General features: G+C 33.6%; 1 protein-coding gene across 1 annotated transcript; it reads right to left on the reverse strand.

Moving 5' to 3' along the window:
• Positions 1-3,136: 3,136 nt before the first annotated feature.
• On the reverse strand, positions 3,137-10,320 carry LOC146952618 (putative wall-associated receptor kinase-like 16). Its single transcript, XM_085703859.1, has 3 exons — positions 9,281-10,320; positions 4,656-4,832; positions 3,137-4,499 (listed from the first exon to the last, which is right to left on the reverse strand). Exons 1-3 carry the CDS (start codon positions 10,107-10,109, stop codon positions 3,298-3,300), a joined length of 2,208 nt encoding a protein of 735 aa, XP_085559985.1. The 5' UTR covers positions 10,110-10,320; the 3' UTR covers positions 3,137-3,297.
• Positions 10,321-26,732: the final 16,412 nt, after the last annotated feature.

The following is a 26,732-nucleotide window of genomic DNA, read 5'->3' on the forward strand; positions in this document are numbered from 1 at the left end:
TATTGATGGTGATATGAAATTGTTAGGAACGAAAATGGAACTTGGTTTGTTGTGAGAGAAACATGCTTGATTATGGTATCACGAGACCAGAGTTGGAGATGTAACAATCAGTTAAAGAAGACGAAGGATAACCACTTGTTTTTCGGCAACAAAAGATATGAAAAAGAGAAAATCACTCGTTTATTATGGAAGTCAATCAAAGAGAGATCACAATAAGGTTTAAGTAAATAATTATGAACCTTTAGATCAATTTGAATGGATGGTTGTGATTTGGTGTCAACGAATCCGTTGACACCAGGTGTCAACGGATCCTGGCTCTATATATATATATATATATATATATATATATATATATATATATATATATATAGTAATAGTATATAGTATAGATTATGATGGTTATCATTCAATAAAAATATCCCTTTTATGCCGTTCACAAAACATATTCTTTTCCAGGTTAAACCTTTCTATATCCAACAAATTGGTATCAGAGCGCTATTCTTCAAGGGATCTGTGAGACACAGTAAGAAATCCCATCCATAATTCCCTAAATACAGAAATCCCATCCACAATTCCTAAACCTAAATACACTATCTAAACCTGTGGAGAATGAATCTAGACGGTTCGTTTAATCCAATTTCCCTTTCAATGTTTGATGGTCAAAATTATCATATGTGGGCTGTTAGAATGGAAGCCTATCTTGAAGCTAGTGATTTGTGGGAAGCTGTTGAAGAAGAGTATGATGTCATGTCCCTTCGTGACAACCCTACTATGGCTCAAATTCAAAATAACAAAGAGTTGAAGTGGTGAAAATCAAAAGCAAGAGCAACCTTATTTGCAGCAGTATCATCTAATGTTTTTAATTACCAGAATAATGACACTGAAAACAGCCCATGAGATTTGGTTTTTTTTTTTTTTTTTTAAGAAGGAGTACGATGGAAATGAGAGGGTTAAAGGGATGCAGGTGTTGAATTTGATTCGAGAATTTGAGATTAAAAAGATGAAGGAATCAGAAACAATTCAAGAATATTCCAACAGGCTTCTTGGCATAGTCAACAATATAAGGATCCTTGGCACATCAGACTTTCCTAATTCTCGAATTGTTCAAAAAATTCTTGTCACTTTACCTGAAAAATTTGAAGCAACAATTGCATCTCTAGAGAACTCAAGGGATCTATCAAGCATTACCATGGCAGAATTGTTGAATGCACTGCAAGCACAAGAACAAAAAGGCTTATGAGGCAAGAAGGAACAATGGAGGGAGCTTTTCAAGCCAAATTTCAGAACTACAAAGGTGGAAGTGGAAGGAATGAGAAAAGAAACCAGAACATTAATACAGATAGCCAAAGCAGCAATACAAGTCTCTTTTCACCCTGTCCATACTGCAAAAAAAATAAAAAATAACCATCCACCAAATAGATGTTGGTGGTGCCCAGACGTAAAATGTCACAAGTGTGGTCAGTTAGGACATGTGGAAAGAATATGCAAGACTCAACGTCAGGGAGAAGCTAAGGTTGCTGAAGATCAGACTTTGGACGAGCAATTCTTTGTAGCATCATGCTTTGCCACCAACACCACCCCAGAGAGTTGGCTTATAGATAGTGGTTGCAGAAACCTCATGACTTATGACCGTGAGCTCTTTAAAGATCTAGACGAGACAACTAATTCCAAAGTCAGAATTGGAAATGGCGCACTTTTCGAAGTAAAAGGCAAGTGAACATTTGCAATTGAAAGCCTTTCAGGTTTGAAACTAATTTCTGATGTTTTATATGTTCCTGAAATTAATCAAAACCTTTTGAGTGTTACTCAACTGCTGGAGAATGGTTATAAGGTGTTGTTTGAGGATAAAAAAATGTGTGATTAAAGATGCAAACAACATAGAAATGATCAATGTTCAAATCAAAGCATGAGCTTTGCCTTGGATTTGATGACTGAGGAACAACAGGCTGCTGTACACAAGGAAGATGACAATACAATGCTTTGGCACAAGAGATTAAGATACTTTCATCATCCTGCTCTACTTTTCTGAAAAAGAATAACATGGTGAATGATTTGCCTGAATTAGACGATCTGTCCCCACAATGTGCTACTTGCCAATATGGAAAGCAAAGCAGGCTCCCTTTTCCACAAAACAAGGCTTGGAGGGTTTCGCAAAAGCTGCAACTAGTACACACAAATGTTGGAGGACCCTTGAAAACACCATCATTGAATGGAAATGCAGGCATCAAACATCAATCTACAACACCATACACTCTACAACAGAATGGAGTAGTGGAAAGGAAAAATAGAACAATTATGGAGATGACAAGATGCTTACTTCATGACAAAGGACTGCCAAAGAAATTTTGGGCTGAGGTTGTAAACACAGCAGTGTTTTTGCTGAACAGATTGCCAACAAAAGCTTTGCAGAAAAAGACTCAATTTGAAGTATGGCACAACTACAAACCAAAGCTAATAAATTTGAAGATATTTGGATGTCTGTGTTTCTCTTACATACCGTCAATCAAGAGAGACAAGCTGGACAATAAAGTAGAACCTGGAATTTTTGTAGGCTATAACTTAACTTCAAAAGCCTATAGAATCTATCTTCCATAAAGCAACAAAGTAATTGCCAGCAGAGATGTCAAATTTCTTGAGTCAGACAGTTGGAATTGAGAAGATTTTGAGAAGCTTGAATTTCAGGAGGAGAATGAAGATGTTGATGATGAACCTGCTAGAGGAACTAGATCACTTTCAGATATCTACCAAAGGTGCAACGTTTGCTGTCATGGAACCAGAAGGATATGACAATGCTAGATATGAATTCTTGACACAAATGCTTGGTGTATGCATTTCTAGAGTCAAGGAGGAGTGTTGACAGGATGACTATGAAACTGCTGTTTTAAGTTCCTAATTGTTAGGATTCATTATCTTTTTATGTTATTGTTAGGATCTCTCTGATATGCTCTATTTGTTACCAGTTTTTTAGGCATTTAGTTTTTAAATAGTAGTTTCTGTATGCATTATTTCAGACTTTTCTTTATGTATAAATTATGATGGTTATCATTCAATAAAAATATCCCTTTTATGCTGTTCACAAAAACACATTCTTTTCCACATTAAACCTTTCTATATCCAACAAATACCAATAATATGATTTTTAGGAATATTCCATAATTTTACATTCTTATCATTAAAAACTGGATTACATGCACACAAAACATTATATAAAACAAATTACATGAACATTGTAAACTGAAATTAGGATGCAAAAAGTTCTAAAATAATGAAATGGTACTGCATTTTGTCATGCCACAATCACCTTCCATCGTCCAATACTATCAGTTCAAGTTCTTTCAGGCTGTCATATCTGATATCTCCATGTTTGCTGCTATCACCAGGTTCATAGAGGCTAGATGATGATTCATGAAGCAAGCACCGGCTCTCCTCTACATTTAAGTCATCATTGATCCAAGAGTGCTTATCCATTAACCTCATTCCCTCCAATTCCATAGCCACTTCCTTCATGCTTGGTCTTTCCTCCCCTCTAAGTCTCAAACACTTCGCCGCAAGAACAGCCACCTCCTTGATCTCTTGTTTGTTTTCTTCATTCCACAAACCATCTTGAATAATTTCAAACACATTATCCTTTTCCAAGCAAGACAGAAAATGCATAGCAAGACTTCTTCTCTCTTCCGGCCTACCAAAACTAAAAGGCTTCTCCCCTGTTAGCAACTCCACAAGAACTACTCCAAAGCTATAGACATCACTTTTTTCAGTTAATTGGCTTGTTTGCATATACTCTGGATCCAAGTAGCCAATAGTTCCTTGCACCATTGTGGCTACTTCAGTTTGATCGATTGGAACCAATCTTGAAGCTCCAAAATCTGATACTTTAGCAGTGTTGGTTCCATCTAAGAGAATGTTAGCACTCTTGACATCTCTATGGATAATGGGTATTGAGGCAGCTGAATGCAAATATGACAGAGCTCCAGCTACTTCTGCAGCTATCTTAAGACGAGTTTTCCAAGTTGGATCGTTCATCTTACCTTGTGTGTGTATAAATTCAGAAAGAGTACCATTGCTAACAAACTCATAAACCAACAAAGGAACTTCTGTTTCTAGACAACACCCTAAGAGTTTGACCACATTCCTGTGATTTATTTGAGAAACAACATCCACCTCATTAATGAATTGTTCAATTTGGCTTTCATCTATTGTTTTGGACTTTTTGATAGCAACAATTCTATTATCATTTAGTTCCCCTTTGAAAACTGTACCAAAACCTCCTTTACCTATGATTAAGCTCTCATCAAAGTTGTTAGTGGCTTTCCTTAGTTCATTTTCTTTGAAAATGTGAGCTATTTGAGACGAGTCTTTTCTTTGAAGAAGTTTTTGTTCCAAAATAGAACCTCCATTCTGCCTAAAGAACTTCTCTTTCAGTTTGGTAAATTTCCTTTTTTGGTATATTATGAAGAAAACTATCCCCACAAATAGAATAATAAATGCTGCTCCTACTCCTGCATTCAAAATATATCAAACCCAGTTTATGAATAGTTCACTTAACTAAATAATATCTATTGCATAGTAAATGAACATGCATGTCACTAAGGATTATAAAAAAGTGAAAAAAAAACAATTTAAACAAAATCAATAGGGCATGCTTAGTTGCTTACCAAGGACAGTAGGTAGTACTATTGAATTTGCATTTGCATCATGTAGTTGGCACCCTCTTTCCTTTGTTCCATCTCCGAAATACCCCTTTGGACACTCACATGTGTAATTCCCATAAGTGTTCTTACATTTTGCTATGACATCGCATCCATGTGAGTTTCTTTCACATTCGTCAATATCTGTATGCCCATAAAATAGAATTTTAACTTTTTTCTTTCACTCACTACGGTCTTTTGATTTAGATATTCTTCGTTGTAAATAGTTATCAAATTATTTTTATAAGAAACTAGTTTAGAGCCCGGACGTTGCCCGGGTTAGATATTAAATAAGTTTGTGTGCACGAATACACATGTAAGTATATTAAATTAAATTTATTTAAATTTACAATAATAATAATATCTTAAAAATAATTATAAATGGTGAGATGAGTTTTGGGTATTTTTGGTGAGATGGTGTAAATAATTAAGAATAATTTACAATAATAATAATATCTTAAAAATAACAAATTAGTTCAAATAGTACGAGTTTTGGGTCCCTTTAAACATGTGGTGATGAGTTTGTTTCGTGGCTCATGCGTAGTAAAAAAATCGATTAAAAGGGAAGAACCCACCTTTTGTGCCCCACCGATTCCTGACGGAGATTAGTCATCGCTAACGATGGTGGAATTTGTGTACATGTATCATGGTTACCCAAAAAAAAAGTATAACGAATAAATAGACAAAAGACATATAAATTAACTCCTTGAAAATAATTATGCTTCTTCACAATGGTTATAGTTTTATAAAATATTCTATATTCATAGGAAGTTCGTTTAAATCTACGGTTGTTATTAGCAATTAAGATACTTTTTTTTATCTCGTAACATATTACATCAATCAACGTAGATTGATATTTTTTTTTTATAATAACAGATTAATATTTTGTAACATTGTCGCTTCACACAGTGCATTAAATTTTGATCCCTTAGAATATCACCACCAACAAAATTAAATAAATATTAGCATAGAAAAATAATTAAGTTAATGTGAAATCATGTTATTAAAAGTTTAACGAAGAAAAAAAATTTGATGCATGCTCTATCATACATAAAAATCAAATCGATTAAATTTATGTGACCTCTTTGAAATTCGGCATTTTTCACATTCTAATGATCCTAATCTTGGGTCTCCATATTTTATATTTAGAGTGTGAATAATGTTAATAAAGTTTCTGCAAAAAAAAAAAATCAATAGTATATGAAAAAGTGTATGAAAAAGAAATTATAGAAGTGATATTTGTCAAACAGGAATGAGAAGGTTGATTTCAAAGGTGTAATTCTACTTGTGCTAAAATTATGTGAGTAGTTAAAATTTGAATTGGCATATGATGCTAAAAGATAAAGAAATAACAAATAATTTAAGCAATTTTAAAAAAAAAGGATATAATATATTTAGCTTGTTGAGATATTTATGTTACATAAAAAAAATAAAATATACTAAAAATTTGAAAAATAATAAAAAATAATAAAAAATAAAAAATTTATTGAAATAAACTATGATAAAGTAATAAAATAAAACAGCATTAAAAAATGGAAATAATTTTTTTACCTAGTTTTATTGTGAAAGTTTGAATTGGAATATGATGATAAAAGATAAATAAAAAGAAGTAACAAATAATATAAGCAATTATAAAAATTAGTTTTTAAAAGATAAGATATAAGAAAAACAAAAAAGTATATATATAAGATATTTAGCTTGTTGAGATATTATTGCTACATGTTCTCGTGAGCATAGCTCAGTTGGTAGGGACAATGCATAAAATATGCAAAGTCCGGGGTTCAAACCCCGGCCACCACAAAAAAAAAATTATTACTTCATAAAAAATAATAAATAAAATATTTAGAAAATTCAAAAAATAATAAGTTTATTTAAATAAAAAATATAATATTATGAAAACATTAAAAAATAATATTATGAAAACATTAAAAAAATGTACATTGGTATATTTATATCAAATTAAAATAAATATTATTCAAAAATCAAAATATTCAAAACAAATGTGAAAGAAACAAAAATATTGAATATGGAAAAAAAATAAACTATTAAAATAAATTATGATAAAATTAAATTATACTTTTATCGATTGTACGAAAAAAGTATTATTTAATCAGATAATGAAGTAATATATTTATTGGAAAATATCAATGTAATTTATATAGTTTTTTGAGAGAGGGAGATATATACTAAATAGAAAGAAGAAGAATTTTTTTTTGATGAAAAGAAGAAATTTGTTCAGATATCTATGCAAAATTAAATCTTCACATAAAAATAGAAGATTAATATAAAAATTGAGAATAAACGTGGAGTCGAAACGTGACATAAAATATCTTACTTTATTTATATACTATTGATATTGATTGATTGACGTCATCAATGAAGTCAAATTTTGTAGCCATAATTTTTGAAAAAGAAATATAAAAAACAAAATGATGAAATTTATGATTTGTTAAATGAGAATCAAAATTGAATCAAAGTATTGTAAGTGTGTGTGTATAAACATCAGTAGAAGTGTTTACGATGTTTGAAAAGTTGTCTTCAAAAATTTAAAAATAAAAATAACAAAAAGATGAAAAAATGTTATATTAAAAAGTAGCATTACAAAGTGGTTGAAATATATATATATTAAAAATCAAAGTATATGTAAGAGAAATGATAGAATTGGTGTTTGGCGAACCCGAAGAAGGAAAAATGTTTGATGAAAAGAAGATTTGAGATTTTCGTTTGTGCTCAAAATATGTGGTTAACAAAAATTCCTTTATCTATAGTTAACATTTGTAAGAAAAAAATATTATTAATCAGATAATGAAGTAATATATTTATTGGAAAATAGCAATGTAATTTATATAGTTTTTTGAGAGAGGGAGATATATACTAAATAGAAAGAAGAAGATATTTTTTTGATGAAAAGAAGAAATTTGTTCAGATATCTATTCAAAATTAAATCTTCATGTAAAAATAGAAGATTAATATAAAAATTGAGAATAAACGTGGAGTCTAAACGTGACATAAAATATCTTTCTTTATTTATATACTATTGATACTGATTGATTGACGTCATCAATGAAGTCACATTTTGTAGCCATAAGTTCTGAAAAAGAAATATAAAAAACAAAATGATGAAATTTATGATTTGGTTAAATGAGAATCAAAATTGAATCAAAGTATTGTAAGTGTGTGTGTGTATAAACATTAGTAGAAGTGTTTACGATGTTTGAAAAGTTGTCTTCAAAAATTAAAAAATAAAAATAACAAAAAGATGAAAAAATGTTATATTAAAAAGTAGCATTACAAAGTGGTTGAAATATATATATATATATTAAAAATCAAAGTATATGTAAGAGAAATGATAGAATTGGTGTTTGGCGAACCCGAAGAAGGAAAAATGTTTGATGAAAAGAAGATTTGAAATTTTCGTTTGTGCTCAAAATATGTGGTTAACAAAAATTCCTTTATTTATAGTTAACATTTGCATTAGAATATGCTGTTAAAAGATAACATAATAACTAATCGAAGCCTTTTTTCCTCAAAAATAAAAGCTAATTGAATAATACGGTGATAAAAGATTACTTAGTAACTAATTGAAGCTTCTTTTCCTAAAAAAAAAACAAACCGATTGGAGCCTTTTTATCATAAAATAAGATCATATATATAAACTCTGTTGAAAGTATTATATCTAGTTTGTTGAGATATTTCTGCAGCATAAAATATTAGAAATTCAAAAGAAAAAATATTGAGTGGATACGATATAAAGTTTGCTGAGATATTTATACCAATAAAATATTGATTTTAAAAAATAAAAAAATATTGAGAATAAACGTGGAAGTGACACGTGACATAAAAAACATTACTTTATATATATATATATATATATATATATATATATATATATATATATATATATATATATATATATATATATATAGACACACACTATTGATACTATTGACGTTGATTAAATTTCAAATATATTAAATGATAAATTTCATTTATACCCTTGTAGACTTGTAGTAATAATTAATATCATTATTATATAAAAAAATGTTAAGTATGTTTTTTTTTTTGTCAAGTAGCCTAGTGACAAGATTCACACACATTATGTGTGAAAAAGTGGGGAATCTGGGATTCAAACCCCGTCCCCTGCTCAAATTATCCCTGGTAGCTACCAACTGGGCTACACATACGGGACAATGTATGTTTTTATTCACTACTATAAAATTTCAAAATTTAGCTATCATTGAATTATTGAATCTTGGAACGACTTGATCAAGGACGGGTCTGATTTTCAGAACCTTAATTAAAGCACTAAAGATCAACAATATTGTACTATAAACATATTTGGATTGGTTTGGTGGTTTAGTTAAGATTTTGGAGTGTGTTTTTTTTTTTTTTTTTTTTTTTTAAGTCTCAGGTTCGATCCTTCAATGTTAATTTTGTGGAATCCATACAAAGAGTTTTAAATAGCGCAGTCGCACATAGGCAGTGAAACTGGACCTTTGGATTAGTAGTTTAGTACGTAATTAAACCGATACCAAGTTTAAAGAAGAAATGAAAATAAACGTAAATTGCCAAAATTTGAATAAAAAATTGACCTGTGCAGCCATTGGGATGATAAGGATTTCCTTCAAAACCTGGATTGCAATGGCATCGGTAACCAAAATATGTGTCCTTGTCATCACAATAGCTATTCTTCTTGCACCCATAGTTGACTCCATTAGAAGCTGTACTGCAGCTTTCGTTGCCAATTGTCCAGTCAAGAACCACAGGTAGTTCCTTGAAAGGAAAACCTTGTGATAAATGAGCTAAAGAAAAATTATACCTACCATTCTTAACAACAAATGCATAGCTACAAAAATCGGATTCATTGTTGAAATTAAAAGCTTCTATACTTATATTCCACATTCTAGGAGGAATATCAACTTGGCAACACCCTACACCTGAACATGTTCCATTATCAATCGATCTTTGATGATCAAAAAAGCGTGTTAAGCACCCAGTTGAATACGTGTCACCATCGAAAACATAAAAATAACCGTAACTGTTAGAACCAACAGTTACAAACTTGTTTTCTTTGCTTGAAATGGTATATGAATCGCTTTCAAGCGTAGCTCGAGTATTATCATCAACACCGCAGTACTCAGAGACGTAAAATAACACGTCAATTTCAGCTTTGGAGATGGTTATGTTTAACACTTCCATGTTACCCAAGTATATTTTGGATCCATTGCAAGTGAGCGGAATTAGTTTACCACCCAAGAAACAATCTGAATCTGATGAAGTGTCGTTTATGGCAAATGGATATTGAATTTCTTGACCTCCACAAGTGTGACTGCAGGTATTTGTTGCTAAATCAGCTGCAACAGTTCCTACCAGTATCACCATGGCTAACACATACATATGCTTCATCTTCATCACTGTCATTCACAAACTAACAAGAGAGAGCAAGAGAACAGACCTTTAGAAAGTGAAAGTTGTTAATATCTGTTGTTAGCCTTGTGACTTCGGTGTTTCGCTTACTGTTACTTATAAAGACAGAGTGATTCTACCGTCCTGGTTGAAATTATCCACAGCTCTGTTCGGTAAAAAAGAAAAAGATAACATGGACTAAAGAGAATGAGACTTGTTTTGGTTTATTTTTCTCAGGACGTAAATTGAGTCTTGCTTAATTTTCCCATAGACTAACATGGATTTTCACAAAAAAAACAAATCATTGCTTTTGCTAAGCAATTTCTAGGAACAGTACAAAGATTACAATTTGGAAAAAATGTACAAAAGACAAATATCATTTTCCTTTCAGAGTCATGTTCAAAATACCAAGTTCATACTTTTCTACAAGAGAGAACCCCATTGCAGAAATTATTTCAGATTCTAGATATCACAAATTCTCACATTGTTTCTGGATGTTTAATCTCAGCCTTTCAGAGAAACTTTACTTTTCAATTTTTTTTGATAAGTTTATATAAGCTATTTCTGTAGCAAAAGATAGCTAAAGCTAAATTATTTTTGTATATATTATAAGCTACTTTCATAAGTTACTTTTGAGAACTTATAAAATAAGCTGAAAAAAACATATGAAAAATCTCATATTTTGTTTGTATAGGTTTTCTTTAAACAATTTCACAAAACTTACGTTAATAGATTAAGTCAAATATTCAAATCAGACTCTAAATAACAATACAAAAATCTAACACGAGTAATGACAACTAAATTATATAGTCCCTCCGTACCTTAATGTAACCGCCTTTCCATTTTTCACATTTCTTAAGAAAAAGTTATCAGTGTAATTAATGTGTCTGTTTTGTGTGATAATATTACCAAATTGTCCTTTGTTTGTATGTGTATTTGATTTTTCAAATTTCAAGACAAGTTAGTAGTATTAATTAGGGGTATATTTGGGAAAAAATAATAAATGCATCTAGTAATTTGAAAAGAGGTTTACATTTAGGGACAAAAATAATATCAAATGAGTGTTTAGATATAGGGACGGAGGGAGTAGTAGAGTACATGCTTGACGAAGACTTTGAATATTTTTGCTTTACAAAATAAGTACGGATACAAACACGGACACTGGACATAACACATGATACGGATACTGATACACCGACACTGTTAATAATTTGAGAAAATCACATAATTTAGTGTAATTATATGTGTCGGGGTGTGGGACACGTGTTGTGTCCGACACTGACACACGTTTAATTCAAGAAGTTTTGGGAAGTATGTTTGTCACTCTTATTAGTCAGCAGTCAATAGGTAACATCTAGGAACATTGATCTGCCTCTTTTTTTCTCTCTTGAAAATTAAAAGTGGCAATATAGAAAACTTAGAATATTTTTGTTGTAAGATATAAAATTATTTGCAAAAAGATGAAGTTTTCAAATTTTTCTAAACCAGCCAATTATTTTTAAAATAGTAATTAAGCAAAAGCAGTGCAACTTTGTGCACTTTTCTTAATTAAAAAGTTAGAAATTACAAAATTTCATAAGGTATTTAAAAAAAATTCAGTTATGCACTAGAGCAAAACTAGATTTTAAGTTTGGTTTCAAACTCTTTTAAGGTATTTAAAAAAATCAACTCTATTTTTTTTAACAATATCTCAGAATGCCCTCAAAGTTGTAATATATTACTTGACCATGGTCTTCGTGAGTTTAACTCAGTTGGTAGGGACAATACATAATATATACAAGGTTCGGGGTTCAAACCCCGACCCCCACAAAAAAAAAAAAATTACTTGACCATGTGTATTCTTTTCAAAATAGAAAAATGTTTGTTAGTCTACTTTTCTCATTTTATTTTATATTTTAATGTTAATGTAAATATGACTATTATTCATGGGAATGAGAAGATGATAAAAGGAGGTTTCATGTTTTTCATTTGTTGCATCTTTGAAGTTAGAGAGACCTATGAAAATTTAGAGCCCATGCAAGTATATGTCTTTAATTTGCATCAGTAATATTCAAATTTATGGAATTTAGATTGCAACTTTTTTGCATAGAAAAACACGGATAAATCTATTAAGTTTTTTAAAGATGAAATTTAAATTAACTATTTTACATTTAATAAGCTTATATTATCGTTACCACTTCCTTAAAAAAAATTATTACCCTCTATTATATATTTATTTTCACCCTTATATGTGTGTGTTTCATTTAAAATAATTTATTTGATTATTGTTCTTATTGATCTTAGGTTATATAATGTGAATTAAGAGGAAATTGGTGTTTGATGCATTCAATCAAAGGAGTACAATTCGATAATTTTTTTTTAACAAGCCAAAATGAAATTTTATAAACACAAATAGAGCAATCCCAAAAGCACAAGGCGTGCCTTAGAGACTACTACAGAAACCAAGAGTTACAATGTTACAAACGAACACAACAAAACAGCCTTAGCCAATTCCCAAACAAACAAAAGGGTGTGACCACCATTGCTGAGTGCCGAAAACAAAGTTAGCATTTTTAGCTTTCAACCATCCTAATGACAACATCTTAATCTTGTCTAATAAACGGGGGATGGGAGTAACAACATTTTTAAACACGCGATTATTACGCTCATTCCAAACAACCCAAGCACACAAAAGCCATATGAGCTGCATAAAGGATTGCCTAGCTTTACCACCACCTGTGAGATGTGTAAACTGCAATAAATGGTCAAAAATATCATCAGTGTCGACACCAGAGCAACCTAACCAATCCCGCACCAAGTGCCAAAGCAAACCAAAGGTGTTGCACAATAAAAAGAGATGTTGAGCTGATTCCGGAACTCCACATCCAGCCACACATAAGGACAAGTCATGCGCCAATATACCCTTCTCAACAAGATTAGATTTCGTCGGTAACTGGTTACGAATTAGCCTCCACGCGAAAATCGAAACCTTGATGGGAACCTGAGGATGCCACACCAAGTCCACCGTAGGCTCTGTATCAGGAAGATCTTGAGAAGTTAATAAATTATACGCATCACGCACCGTGTAACCACGTGACGGATCAGGAAGCCACACCCATCTATCTGAAACAATAGGAAACAAAGAAACATCAAGCAATAAATTCCTACACTCCACTAACAACTCCTCCTCCCACTTCCACAACCTGCGCCTCCACCTCCACAAATCCCCCCACTGTTCCGAGTCAACAGAGAACAAGTCTGCCACGTCATAGCCTTATTCTCCGTTAGATCAAATAGTCGATGATAACGCTCACAAAAAGGCACCTCTCCTAACCACCTATCCAACCAGAACGACATCTTAGTCCCATCACCCACCCTCCTCATCACGTGGCCATTAAACCAGCCACTACCACCATCTGCGCCCCTTCCCCTAATCCGACACACCTCCTTCCACCAGCAAGACACACTCCGGCCTCCATCCTCCAACCTGCCACCTAATTCGCCATACCTGGCGTCTAAAACCCTATACCACAAACCACCTCTATCCACCAACATCCTCCAACACCATTTTCCTAACAAAGCCGTATTAAAATCCTTCAACTGCCTCACCCCCAAACCTCCATACTCCTTTTTGGAACAAACAATTTTCCAACCTATCGCAGAAATTTTTCTATGGTCCCCACTACCCCCCCCCCCCCCCCCCCCAATTTTTTTTTATTAAACAGTGATTCAATGGAAGAGATTATAGCTGTTGAAGCTTTGAAGAAAGAAAATGCTTAGACATGCAGAGAAGTCAAGACAGATTTTAGAAGTACCAAGCGGCCGCCAAAGGAAAGAAACCGGCTATTCCAACCCAATAGTCTAGCTTGAATACGATTCACGATAGGGTCCCAAAAACTAAGACGACGCGGGTTACCGCCAATAGGCAAGCCTAAGTACAAAAAAGGAACCTTACCCACTTTACAGCTCAACACCGAATCAACTTCACAAATCCAAGAATCATGAATGTTAAGCCCCACCAACAAACTTTTATTAAAATTCACTTTCAAACCTGACATTGCTTCAAAAATAAGCAGAGTTGCACGAAGAGACCGAACGTTTGCCCAACTTTTAGTACTAAGCAACAAAGTATCATCAGCAAACTAAAGATGAGACACTACCACAGAATTAGCCGCCCCCACCCTATAACCTTCAAACAACTGAGCATCAATCATTGCCTTCATCAAAATATTAAGTCCCTCAGCCGCTAACAAGAACAAAAACGGGGATAGAGGGTCCCCTTGGCGAAGACCTCCGTGTAAATAAAAATCTTCAGTAGGACTTCCATTCACAAGCACTGATGCAGTGGCTGTACCAACACATTCTCTAATCCACTTTCGCCATAGCGTAGGAAAAGACATTTGTTCCATAACCGAATCCAGATAACCCCAGTCAACAGAATCATAAGCATTTCAAAATCAACTTTAAACAACATAAGATCTTTCTTGCACCGTCGGGCCTCATCCACCACCTCGTTTGCTATCAAAATGCCATCTAGAATCTGTCTATTATTCACAAACGCTGATTGAGATTCTAAAACAACACTGCCAATAACCTCTTTCAAACGATTTGCCAACAATTTTGCCAAAATTTTATATAAACACCCCACCAAAGATATGGGCCGAAAGTCATTTAGTCTACGCGGATTCTCTATTTTTGGAATAAGAGCAATAAAAGTTGAGTTGATACCTTTAGTCAATTTTCCATTACGGTGAAACTCAGAGACAAACCGCATAACGTCCTCTTTAAGAATCGACAAAAACTCCTTAATAAAGCCAAAATTAACTCCATCCGGACCCGGACTTTTGAAGCTATCGCAGTCCCAAACAGTCGCCTTCACCTCTTCAACAGAAAAATGAGTAATGAGACCACCACCTTCCAACACTGACAACGTCCAAAACAAGAGATTCTGCACACTTGGTCTCTCAACATTTTGCGCTTGAAAGTGACGTGCAAAATGTGTAAAAACTACGTGCCTAACAGGTTGCACACCCTCAATCTCCACACCAACCACCAAAACAGAACTTAACGCATTGCGTCGCCGGCGAGAAGACATAACTGAATGAAAGAACTTCATGTTCACATCACCTTCACAAAGCCACTGAGATCGAGACTGCTGCCATGATATACTAGTTTGTAACTTGGACAAAGAATGAATATCCGCCGACACACTGTGCATTTCAGCACATTCAGCATTTGTCAAAATCTCAAATTCCCCTTTACCATCTAGAACTGCGAGGCGCTCTTTTAATGACGCAATTTTACCTGGAAGATTTTGAGACTGGGAGGCGTGCCATTCCTTCAGAGCCCCTTTCATCATTTTTAATTTTTCTTTTAACACATAACCACCCCATCCATCAACCTGAAAGGACATCCACTTGTTACTAACAAAATGCGAATAACCAGTAGTATCTGACCAAACATTTCAAAAATCTAGAAGGTCTGGGTCCCCAATTTTCTTCATCAACTGATAAAATTAAATCACAATGATCTGAAAGACCGCTCAACTGAGTAACCTGTAAACAATTCGGCCACGTCAAGCACCACTCCTCAGACAGAAGAAATCTATCCAGTCGACTCATCGACCTACCATCACCTTTGAACCAAGTGAAATTTCTACCACATAACGGCAAATCACACAGAAAATTTTCCTCAATGAAAAGATTAAAAGAAACACTATTTGAGCCACCTCCATATTCTGATATCGATTTTCTTTCTTCCAAACTTTGAACAGCATTGAAGTCACCGCAAACACAAACATTTTTACCTCTCAGAGACGCCAATCGCAATGATAAGGACTCCCACAAAGATTGCCTAGCTCGATGATCGCATGGAGCGTACATATTGAACAAATAGAATTCTTCATTAGATTTCAAAAATCGACCATGAATAACCAAAATATGCTCAAAAGAAACAGTATCCCACACTTCCACCTCCGACACATCCCACGCTGTCAACAATCCCCCAGATGCCCCCACAGAAGGGCGGTATGAATAAGCCATCGATTGCACATTCCATAAAGACAAACATACACCTTCATCACACACTTGTAATTTAGTTTCCTGCAAGCACACAATAAAAGGACGCTTTTCCTTCACCAAAGACCGTACCTCCTTTCTCTTCTCATACCCATTCAAACCCCTAATATTCCACGACACCAACTTCATCTCCCACACCCTCACCCCACTCACCACCAGCCCCTCCCCTAACACTCCTCCTCCGCCGACCGTCCACCCACAATCTCACTCGCATCCTCCCTCTACAAGGTGTATTATCTACAAGGTGTATTTGATCTTCTTGAATGTTAAACGATTGATATGTAGTTATGATAATTTAACAAATTTACGAATTTTAGTTGATTAACGAACTATTTTATTTATTAAAGCCTAGATCTGATATTTTTTTTCTTTTTGTTGATAAAGGCCAAAAATGTATTAAAAGAAAAGGAAACAAACTAAAATTTGGGTACTACTTGAACATAACTAATGATATGTTATCTTACGTTATTCTAAGTATATTTTCAGTAATTTTTGTTTAGTTTTTTTTATCCAGAATAGAGGAGTATTAGAGCAATTGTCTATGATTTTGAAACATTTATAATGCTTTTTATATTTGAGTCATGTAATTATACTTTTCCTGAAACATAACAATTCTAAGGTGTTTTGATGTAATTCACAAAGAAATCATGCAAATCGGCAAAACAAAACATTTGAAGAATTATGGCCCGGAGCATGGTCCATGCGCCCCAAGCATGTCCATGCACCCGAAGTGTGGGCTAGGTGTCCCAAGTGTGGAAAAAAATACACTTGCGCCCCAAGTACGAGCTAGGCACCCTAAGTGTGAAAAAATACACTTGGGCGCCAAGCCATGCACCCCAAGCATGGGAAATGCGGGCCATAAATGTTTTTTGCTACTTTTAAGTGGCAAAAGACCGATTTTTAAGCTCAATTTAAGGTGGAAACTCTCCCTATAAATACCACTTGTAACGCCCTCCTTTTATTTATATATTTTTATTAAGTTAGAATCTATTTATTTGATTTATATATAAATTTGAGGTGTTAGTGATGAGTCATAGATTAGTTTATTTTAATGCTTTATTTAGTTTAGTTTTAAATAAGATTTGATTTAGTTTTATTATAATTTATTTCCTTTTAGAATATTTTACTTTAAATTGTCTTTTATTTTATTTTAGGAATGAATATATGGTGGAAGGTGCCTTGGAGCGAAAGAAAGAGGACTGGAGCAAATACAGCGCAAGAATACGAAGATACGGGACAAAAATATGTTCCCCCAAAGTCAGAAGCTTGGCACGGCCCGTGCCCGTCCCCAGAACACTCTTTTGCTGCTTTTCTTCGGGCCCAAGTTACCCTGTTGCAGCTTTACCGTTTTATCCCTTTAGTTGCTTAGTTTCTAAGTCGATTGTAAAGCTATAAATAGAGTAGCTCTCCACCATAAAACATTCACCTTTTACTTTGTTTATTTCAAGTATTATTTCAATAAAAAGTCTTTATTTCCTTTTACTTTCTTTGCAATTTATTTTACTGTTTATCTCTCTTCTTCCCCATGTCTACGATGAACATGAGTGAGTAGACTTCTTCGTCTTGGGATTATTGGGGAGTCTAATGACTCAATCCTAAACAAAACAAGCCTAAACCCTAATTTTTATGTAACCCTAATTTATAATCTAGATTCACCGTCTTAACATGGATTAACAATTATCAAACTGTGGAAGCGAAAGCGGAGGGTTTGATAATCGTTAATCCATCATCCCAAACATCAATTCATAAAGCGAGAGCGGAGTCTTGATGTTGGAACAAGTGAATCTAGACAATAATTGCAAAACAGTGAAATAGTCTTTGCAATTATTGAGACAAAGAGTAGTTTCAATCCTCTATGCATCTTCTAGTAATCATGTCAGTGAAATAGGCTTGGTTACTAGAAGTAAACTCTCATCGGACTTTCATCGGAAAGGTGAGGGGCTAAGGGAAACCGGTCTTTAGAAATTAGTGTGTAAACCATGAAATTAGATGTTTAGGTCTTGTCTAGTGAAGGATTTGTCATTATGATAAACCAATGATCCCAAGGCTCTTTTATATTATTGTTATTTACTTTCAGCAATTAAACCCCCTTTTTTATAAACTTTTCTCTTCTAATCATTCTCTAAAAGTTAATTGAATTCACAACTCCCTAGCGGAACGATACTCTTCTTACTACTATTACTTCGATAGGCCGTGCACTTGCGGTTTGGCTCTATCAGTTAGTATTTTATTATGTGGCATTATTCTATTATTTATTAGAATCTGAGAATTATTAGAGCAAGTAGATTTGGAGGTAGTTTTGAGATTAGATGTCTTTTATGATTTAGTCGATTTATTTTAATGAGTTTTAGAATATATTTATATGATTAATGTGATTTATAAGATTTATGTGATTTATATGATTTTAGAGAAATTTATGAGATGTCGTGACTTATTTTATTGTTTAATAAAATAAGATTCGAAAATAAAATAAATATTAAGTTGTGGGATTATTTTGTGTAGAAATATATTTGTTATTTTGTGTGGAAATATATTTGTTATTTGATGTATTATTATTATTAAGCGGGGGGAGAGATATATTTAATTTAGAAATAAATAAGATTATGAGGAATAGAGTAATTTTGAGGTATAAGAGAAATAAGAAGGGGGTTAGAATAGAAAGAAGAATAAGTTGTTGGGCCTAAACAAAATTAGGAAGAGTAATTAGTATTATAAATAGAGGAGTTATGAGGTTGGAATTTATCTATGGGTGCAAAGCAAGGATTGGGAGAAAACAAGGTTTAGAGAGAAGAGGATAACTCAGAGAGAGAACCTAGGAACGAAAAACGCTGCTTTTGATTTCAGAAAAACAATCTAAGGTAAGAGTGAGACTATCTTTCACTAATATTAGGTCTGTAGATCATTAGATTGCATCTAACATGTTTTAGGATGAGTTTGTGAGATTATGAGAAATTTGGGTTTGAGTGAGAATTGATGATTAGATGATTGCTGAATTGATGTATGAGGGGAGTTTTATTCATCATAAGGATTGTGTACTCATGTGGGTAGCGAAGGATTGTTAATTTTCATTATTTCCTTATTCTTTGAATGAATTAATGTTAAATTCATGCTATACATTACAGTTGTGATTTTAGGTATATTCTTGTCTCCAAATTCACTATTTTTATGTGTTAAATTCGTAGTTGATTGAGATTATATTCATGTGTGCTGTTTTGTGCTTCTCCCCAGTTGTTCGAGTTGTATGTGTTGTTCATACTCTCTGTTAATTTATAAACCGCCTGCACTTCTTCGGTAGTTGGGAATTGCATATTGATATAGATTAATTTTTCTTTTGTTTTTCAGAACATGTTGATATGATTCCTTTTTCTTATGTTTCGATTTCCTTTTGATTCTTAAATACATGACTGTATATCGCAATATATACCGCTAGTTGTAGATCGGTTTGCAAGTAATATTATTAGTACGGATTTCATATATATGTTTCATCATGACTAATTTGATTGACTACGTGAATCAAATTTCACTTTGATTATTTGAATTTAGCCAACTAAATCAATTTCGAGTATTTTTTTTTGTTGCTAACTATTTTCAAAGAGATTTATGAATATAATAGTTATAATTGAAATTATTTCTACCATTTTTAAATGTATTATTTTAAGATGAGTGATTAAATGTATTATTTGATGATGTGTGATTTAAAGATATGTTATATAAAGATGTGTTATTTAAGGATGTGTGATTTAAAGATGTGTTATATTATGATGTTGATATGCTATGAATTAATGTGCTGCATATGTTGTTGTTGATCTTATTTAAGATGTAAATGTCGGTCTAAGTCAAGAAGTTATAAGAGATGCTCATGAAGTTGTCTAAGTTGTACAAAAGTTATCGTTGCATTAGAGTTGTGTCGTTGCATAGTCAGAGATGGGGGCTTAATGCCCGACAGGTCCTTTATGACCTTAGAGATGGGGGCTTAATGCTCGACAAGTCCTTTATGACCTTAGAGATGGGGGCTTAATGCCCGACATGTCCTTTATGACCTTAGAGATGGGGGCTTAATGCCTGACAGGTCTATTTATGACCTTAGAGATGGGGGCTTAATGCCCTGGTGGTACCACATGCATATTGAAGATGTCTAAGATGATTTAAGATGATTTAAGATGTTAAGATGTCAAGTTGCCGAGTTATTAAGTTGTTAAGATGTTAAGATGTCAAGTTGTCGAGTCGTTAAGATGTTAAGATATCAAGTTGATGAGCTATTAACGAAGTGTTTTATGAATGATTATGGTGTTTAAGATTAGTAATTGATGATATATGAAGATGTTTATGATTAGTATTATGATAGTTTTATGACTAATATAAGAAGATTAATGATACTAGTTAAAAAAGTTAAGTTGTTAGATATAATTAATGAATTATATATGTTGTTAAATGTAGTTTATGAGTTACCTGCTTAATATTATTGTTTGAGAAATCTCACCCCTTTGCTTGGAAATGTTGCTCTTCGTATGGGTAACTTGCAGGTAACCAGGATTAGTTGCGGTCGTGAATGGACTCCTCACAAGTGTGTCTTAGGTGCTCTGATACATAACAGAATGGGGATTTTGATACTATTTTATGTTCCTTTACGTATTGCTTTTGAAGTTTAAGAATTATTATTGAACTAAGATTTATGAGACTTTTATGATGAGGCCTGCGTGCCAAGACCTTTTTATTGTTGAACTAATTCCGCTGCAAGGTTTTTGCATTACTTATGTTAAATGATTTTGAAGAATAAATTGTTATTTATTCAGTTTAGGAATTTTTAAGAAGTGTAGCATTCCGTTTAAAGTTGTTAAACTCTGATTTATATTTAAGAATCTTTTAAGTAGGGAAAAACGGGGTGTTACACCACTCCTCTCATTCATAATTTCTCATTCAGAACGAAGTGGTTCAAGAGGAAAGCAAACACTAGGAGCTTCAAGGGAGGTGTAACAGCCCGATTGTTCGCTATATTTAATTTATTATTTATTTATATGTGTTATATGTGCTCGTATGTGATTAATTGCCTCTGTGTGTATTTTTGGTCGGGAATTGTAGAATTCGGTGTTAGAAGGGTATTTTAGTCATTTTGGACTCAGGGGTATTTTGGTCATTATGAGAGTAGGGGTAGTTTCGTAATTTTGTTGAGGATTATTTTTAGTGCCTAGTGAGAGTTGTATTTTACTAAGTGCTAGGGAGTTGTAGTAATTTATTTTAATTACCGGTAGTTGACCGTTAGTGTTACATTTTATCGTTAAGTTAAGTGAGTAGTAACGTTTTTGGTTAGAATAGAAATGGGTTAGGCCCATTTAGATGTTTTGAGTTGAGCCCAATTAAATAGGACCTATATAAACTCTTGTTAGTAGAGGAAATAGGTTTCCACCAACATTTTCATTTGAGAAGAGATAGAGATAGAGAGAAGATAAGGGTTGAAGAGGAAGAACAAGAGAAAGAGGTTGGAGGCTAGAGCTAGAAGAGGAATTCTTCATCTAGGAGTTAAATTGAGGCTTGAGTTAGAGATTCTTGGTGCTAGAGGTAAGAGGGTTAGAATTCAACCATAATTCATAACTTTTTCTTTTTACCCATTTTGTGAAATTGATGAATTGAACCTAATTGTTGTAAATTCGTGCATGATTGTTGTTGTTATGTTTGAGAACATGATTTGTACGATAATTGTATGTTAGTATGGGAATTAACATGTTGAAATGCATAATTGTTGGTACTTTGTGTTATTGAGCAAATTTGATGAAATATGAAGTTGTGGTGTTGAATTGTGTATGAATTTGTGTTCATTAGTTGTTGTTGATGATTGTTGAACTGTTGAAATTGAATTGGTGTAACTGGAATCGTTGTTTATGGATTGGTGAGGAGATTTGTGGTTGTGTTGGTGTTTTGAGAAAAACTTATGATTTTGATGAAATGAGTTATTTTGTTGTTTATAATGCATGATTCATGTTTGTTTAGATGCATTATAACTATTAGGACCCATAAACACTTTCTGGAACTTGTTTTGGCGAATTGGGGATTTGGAATGGGGATTTTTGGGTGAAAATGGGTTGAACCCGAAAGTTTAATTCCTGAACTGAAGCAAGCTCGTTCAGAAGCAAGTCTGTTCAGAAGCTCCTGTTCAGAAGCTCGTGTTCAGAAGCTCCTGTTCAGAAGCTCGTGTTCAGAAGTTCCTGTTCAGAAGCGAGCCGGTTCAGAAGCGAGTCTGTTCAGACAACACACCCTGTTTTGCGTTCTTGCGTCTTTTTCTCACATTTCTGGTTTGATTTGGCTTTTGCCGTAAACACGAAAGTTGTAGATAATTGAATTAGATTTCCAATGGCTTTGGATTGACTTGAAAATGTTTTATGGATTTTAAGTTATGATGTAAATACTCCAAGTGGGTTTTGAGGAAATTTTAAGAAAACTTAGCATAACTTATTCCAAGTTAGCCCAAAACCTATGGTTGGTTTCAAAACTTCAAAACTTAAGTATTAGAGGTTAAATTGAGGTGTTTTATGAGTATTTAACTTATGTCTTGTTTAATCAAATTTGATCTTCCCTTTGAAAAATGCTTTGGTTTTGCAAAATGATAATGTGAGACGAACTTCGTAAATTTGTGAATTCTTCATATGTGGCCAATGAAATGCTTATGTAATCTCTATTGCACACAAATGTGACTTGTGAGGATGCATGACATAGGCAATTGAGCTTGTTAAATTGGCTTTGGTTCATAACTTCTAATATTTTCAAAGTTGTGAAATGTGAGACGAACTTGTGCAAACTTGCTTTAAAGTTCCTTTGATTGATGAACCATTTTGTAAATGGATTTCTATGATTAATTATAGACTTGTGAGTGGATGTTGGATGATGATGATATTGTCGATTGTGTATATGTCAAGTTGTAGTGAATTGTTGCCTATGACATATATACTAAATATTGGTGATGGTGTGGTGATTTGTTGTGTGAACATATGCATTTGTAGTCGAGTCATATGTTCATGTATACATGACTGATGGTGGTGGATTTTATATCCAATTGAGGTGATTACCATGTTTTTGTTGCATCGGAGGTGACGACCTTGGAGGAGACTTGGTACCACATGCATCTAGATGAGTCTAGAGACATTGCATACATTGTTGGTGAATTGAAATGCAATTGAGTTGTGCGTGATGATTGAATTTGTTAATTGGGAATTGACATGATCGAAATTGTGATATGTGTATGATACACCGTTGATATGAGCTTAGAATGATGATATTGAATGATATGATTGTTGTGATTACTTGAGAGAATATGTATGAATTGTTATTCATCGTTCTTGAATATGTCTTTCATTCCCTATGTTTTTGTTAAATCTATTATGGATTATGATGATGTAATTCTAACCCTCAGTGGTTTACCACCTACCTTTCCGTGTGGACGGGTAGATGGAGTGCATGATGCTTAGATTGTATGCTTGATGTTGCCGAAAAGTGGAGTTCCTCTTTTATGTGCAAGTGTCTAGATTAGGGCTCTGATCTAGGGCAGTACTTGCATGCTAGATTCTGTTTTGACTATGTAATTTTGGAGTTGAGATATTGATTGTATCTGAGAGATGTATTTATTATCATGAGATTTGGAGTTGTTATTCATATGCTATATATATGTTCCGCTGCTATGTTTATGAAACTTGATAATTTATACATGTATGTCGTTTCGTTTTGATGACGTAGCATCTATTTCTAGAATATATTTGTATATTCGCGCGTTTTACCGCTTATTAGAAGTAGGGTGTTACAGGAGGAGTCTCTATATCTTTTTAGGCTAGAGTTCTAAGATGAACCTCTATTTTGTTGTTGGATATTTTAATTTAATTTAAATTCTTTATTCAGTTATTTTTCAAATCCTATTTAATTTTACTGTCGTGCGTACGATTTGTCTCCTCTGAAGTGAACCACCCTGAGATAACGATACTTAGGAAGGTGACATACCTAATATTGGTGCAAACCTGCTCGATTCAGGAAGAAAATAAGATAACGAGTATGGTAATTAGCGAAACACAGTGACTTCATGACTTAAAAGAGCCCAATAACTTCATTATTCTCTCATCCTTGGTAATGTAGACGAGATAGTGTTGTCCGTTTGTAGAACTACTGAGAGGGAGAGTGTGTTTATGTCCTTCGAAGATTTGATAGACGAAGGTACCTTTAGGACACTGAGAATTTAGAAACCCTAATATACGTTGTTGATTCAAATACCTCCGAGAAAGTAAGAACCTACACGTGCCTCTACATGCGTAAGTGTATCTCCCTACATGACTGACAACCCTAAACACTGAAACACGTAGAAACTCTGGTGGAAGGTTGCAACATACACTAGAAAGAACAAGAGAATGATGGAGATCCTCTGCCTTGAAACTATGATGCTTGACCCTTGACTTGTACTATTAACTTTCTAAATGAATAAAAGAGTGTGCAAGAGTCTCTATTTATAGTGCATCATTAATTAAGGGTTAAAAGAAAAAACTAAGCTATTTCCACCAATCCATCTTGAAAAATAAGCAAACAACAAATTTTGCCCGCATGCCATGCGCGGGGCGCATGAACCCACACGCAGGGGCGCATATACCAGGCTTAGGGGCGCTTCTGGCAGCCCCTCCTGTGCAAATTATGCAGATTTCAACCTTTGTTTTAGCGTTCTTTCGTTTTGCAATGCCTTGGAATTTGAAATGAATTTTCTTCATTTTGTATTGTCTTCAAATACCTTCTAAGAACCATTGATCTTCAATCTTCATATCATCGATCCTTCACGTGATGCCTTGTTGCCGATTTACATGGTTTCTCACTAAAAAGACTCAAAACACCTCTGAAGTTGCATGATTTAAGATAAAACTGAATTACAATGACTCGAATGAAAACAATGCAAAAAGTTCCTTAAACCATTGGCAACTTCTCTAATTAACTTCTAATTTGCCTTCAAATGCAAATAAAATAACTAAAAACATATATAAAAATATCATATGATGTTCTATCATCACGTAGCCTAAAATATCATATGATTCCCATCATCAGAGAGAAAGGTGAACATCGATCATATTTTTCAAGTCGCTAAAGCAGTTAGAACAGGTAAATATCTTGGTCTCTCATCAATGATTGGAAGAAGAAAGAAGGCTATGTTTGGTTACTTGAGAGACATATTTTGGAAGCAGATACAACAATGATAGGAAAACATCTCTCAAAAGCAGGATGAGAAGTTCTGATCAAATCAGTTGTACAATCAATCGCAACATATTGTATGAGCACTTTTTGTTGCCTACTAATTTTGGTGATGAAATTCAATGGATGATCAATCCTTTCTAGTGGGGAACAAATGTTAGTCAAGGTAAAGGCGTTAAATGGCTAAGTTGAGATAAATTAACCATGAGAAAGGAACACAGAGGTATGGGATTCCATCATGTTTATGGTTTCAATTTTTCTATGCTAGGGAAATAAGGCTGGTTTCTCTTAACCAACCAAGATACTATTGTTTCAAGTGTCTTTAAAATTAGATATTTTCCTAAATATGATTTTTTGGGGGGCCGTTTCGGCCATAGCCGAAGATTTATTTGACATAGTATCCAATGGATACTATCCATACTTCACAAGTTATAGTTAGAGGTGGGATGAGATGACACATTGGAAATGTAAAATTTGTAAATATTTGGGAGGACTCATGGTTGAGGTGTCACGAAAATTCTTACATAACCAGCCACATACCTCACATGTATGAGTCACTTAAGGTTTTAGATTTAAAATTGCAGGGTGCTAACAATTGGAAGTGGATTGTCATCAATGGAACACTCAATGCTAGAGACCAAAAGGAAATCCGTAACATCTCATTGACGCACATGGGCGAAGATGTTAAAGGCCTAAGTCTATACAGTAACAATAACAAAGGCATCTATACGGTAAATCCGTATATTGGTTTGTAATGGAAACACTTATTGACAATGAGGAGTATCCGATTCCGGGTGATTAATTGAGCAAACTATAGAGCTTGAAGATACCACAAAGAGTTAAAATATTTTTGTGGAGAGTAGTGAGAGACCGACTCCAAAGAAAGGCTGTCCAATGTAACCATGCATGTCCTTTTTGCTAGAATCACTATGAGAATGAATGGAAGGCAAAAGAAGTATGGGTAACAGGTAATCTATGGTCACATATTAGCTCTTTGATGCAAAATGTTGCTGACTTTGTATCCCTTTTCTTCACATATTTATAACATTTGAAAAATGAGTAAATATAACATACAGAGCTAAAAAAATCACCAAAAAAGAATAACTAGAAAATCAACTTAAAAGAATAACTTCAATGGCGGAGTTTTGCTTTATTCAGGTACGATGGAAGATCTTGATCTGTCATCTGAAGAGTAAATAAGTTATGAACCACATCATAGAGGTGTTGAACATGATACAATTAGATGACTCAAGCTTTCTTCCAAATATCAAAACATGTTTTGTAAGGACGAAAATAAATCATCAACATTAAATCAATGGATTTCCACAAAAGGACGACTAATTGTGCACCAACTTTCTTCCACTACTCGAGTCTGATG

The sequence above is a fragment of the Medicago sativa genome, chromosome 1, assembly GCF_051527215.1.
Source record: "Medicago sativa cultivar Bolivia chromosome 1, Bolivia_mono, whole genome shotgun sequence".
Classification (NCBI taxonomy): Eukaryota; Viridiplantae; Streptophyta; class Magnoliopsida; order Fabales; family Fabaceae; genus Medicago; species Medicago sativa.

Excerpts from the sequence above, each read along its gene's own strand:
- LOC146952618 (XM_085703859.1), bottom strand. The coding sequence starts at position 10,109 with ATGACAGTGATGAAGATGAAGCATATGTATGTGTTAGCCATGGTGATA. Across the intron at positions 4,833-9,280 it reads TCATCCCAATGGCTGCACAG|ATATTGACGAATGTGAAAGA; the intron begins GTCAATTTTTTA and ends ATGGGCATACAG. Across the intron at positions 4,500-4,655 it reads AGTACTACCTACTGTCCTTG|GAGTAGGAGCAGCATTTATT; the intron begins GTAAGCAACTAA and ends TTTTGAATGCAG.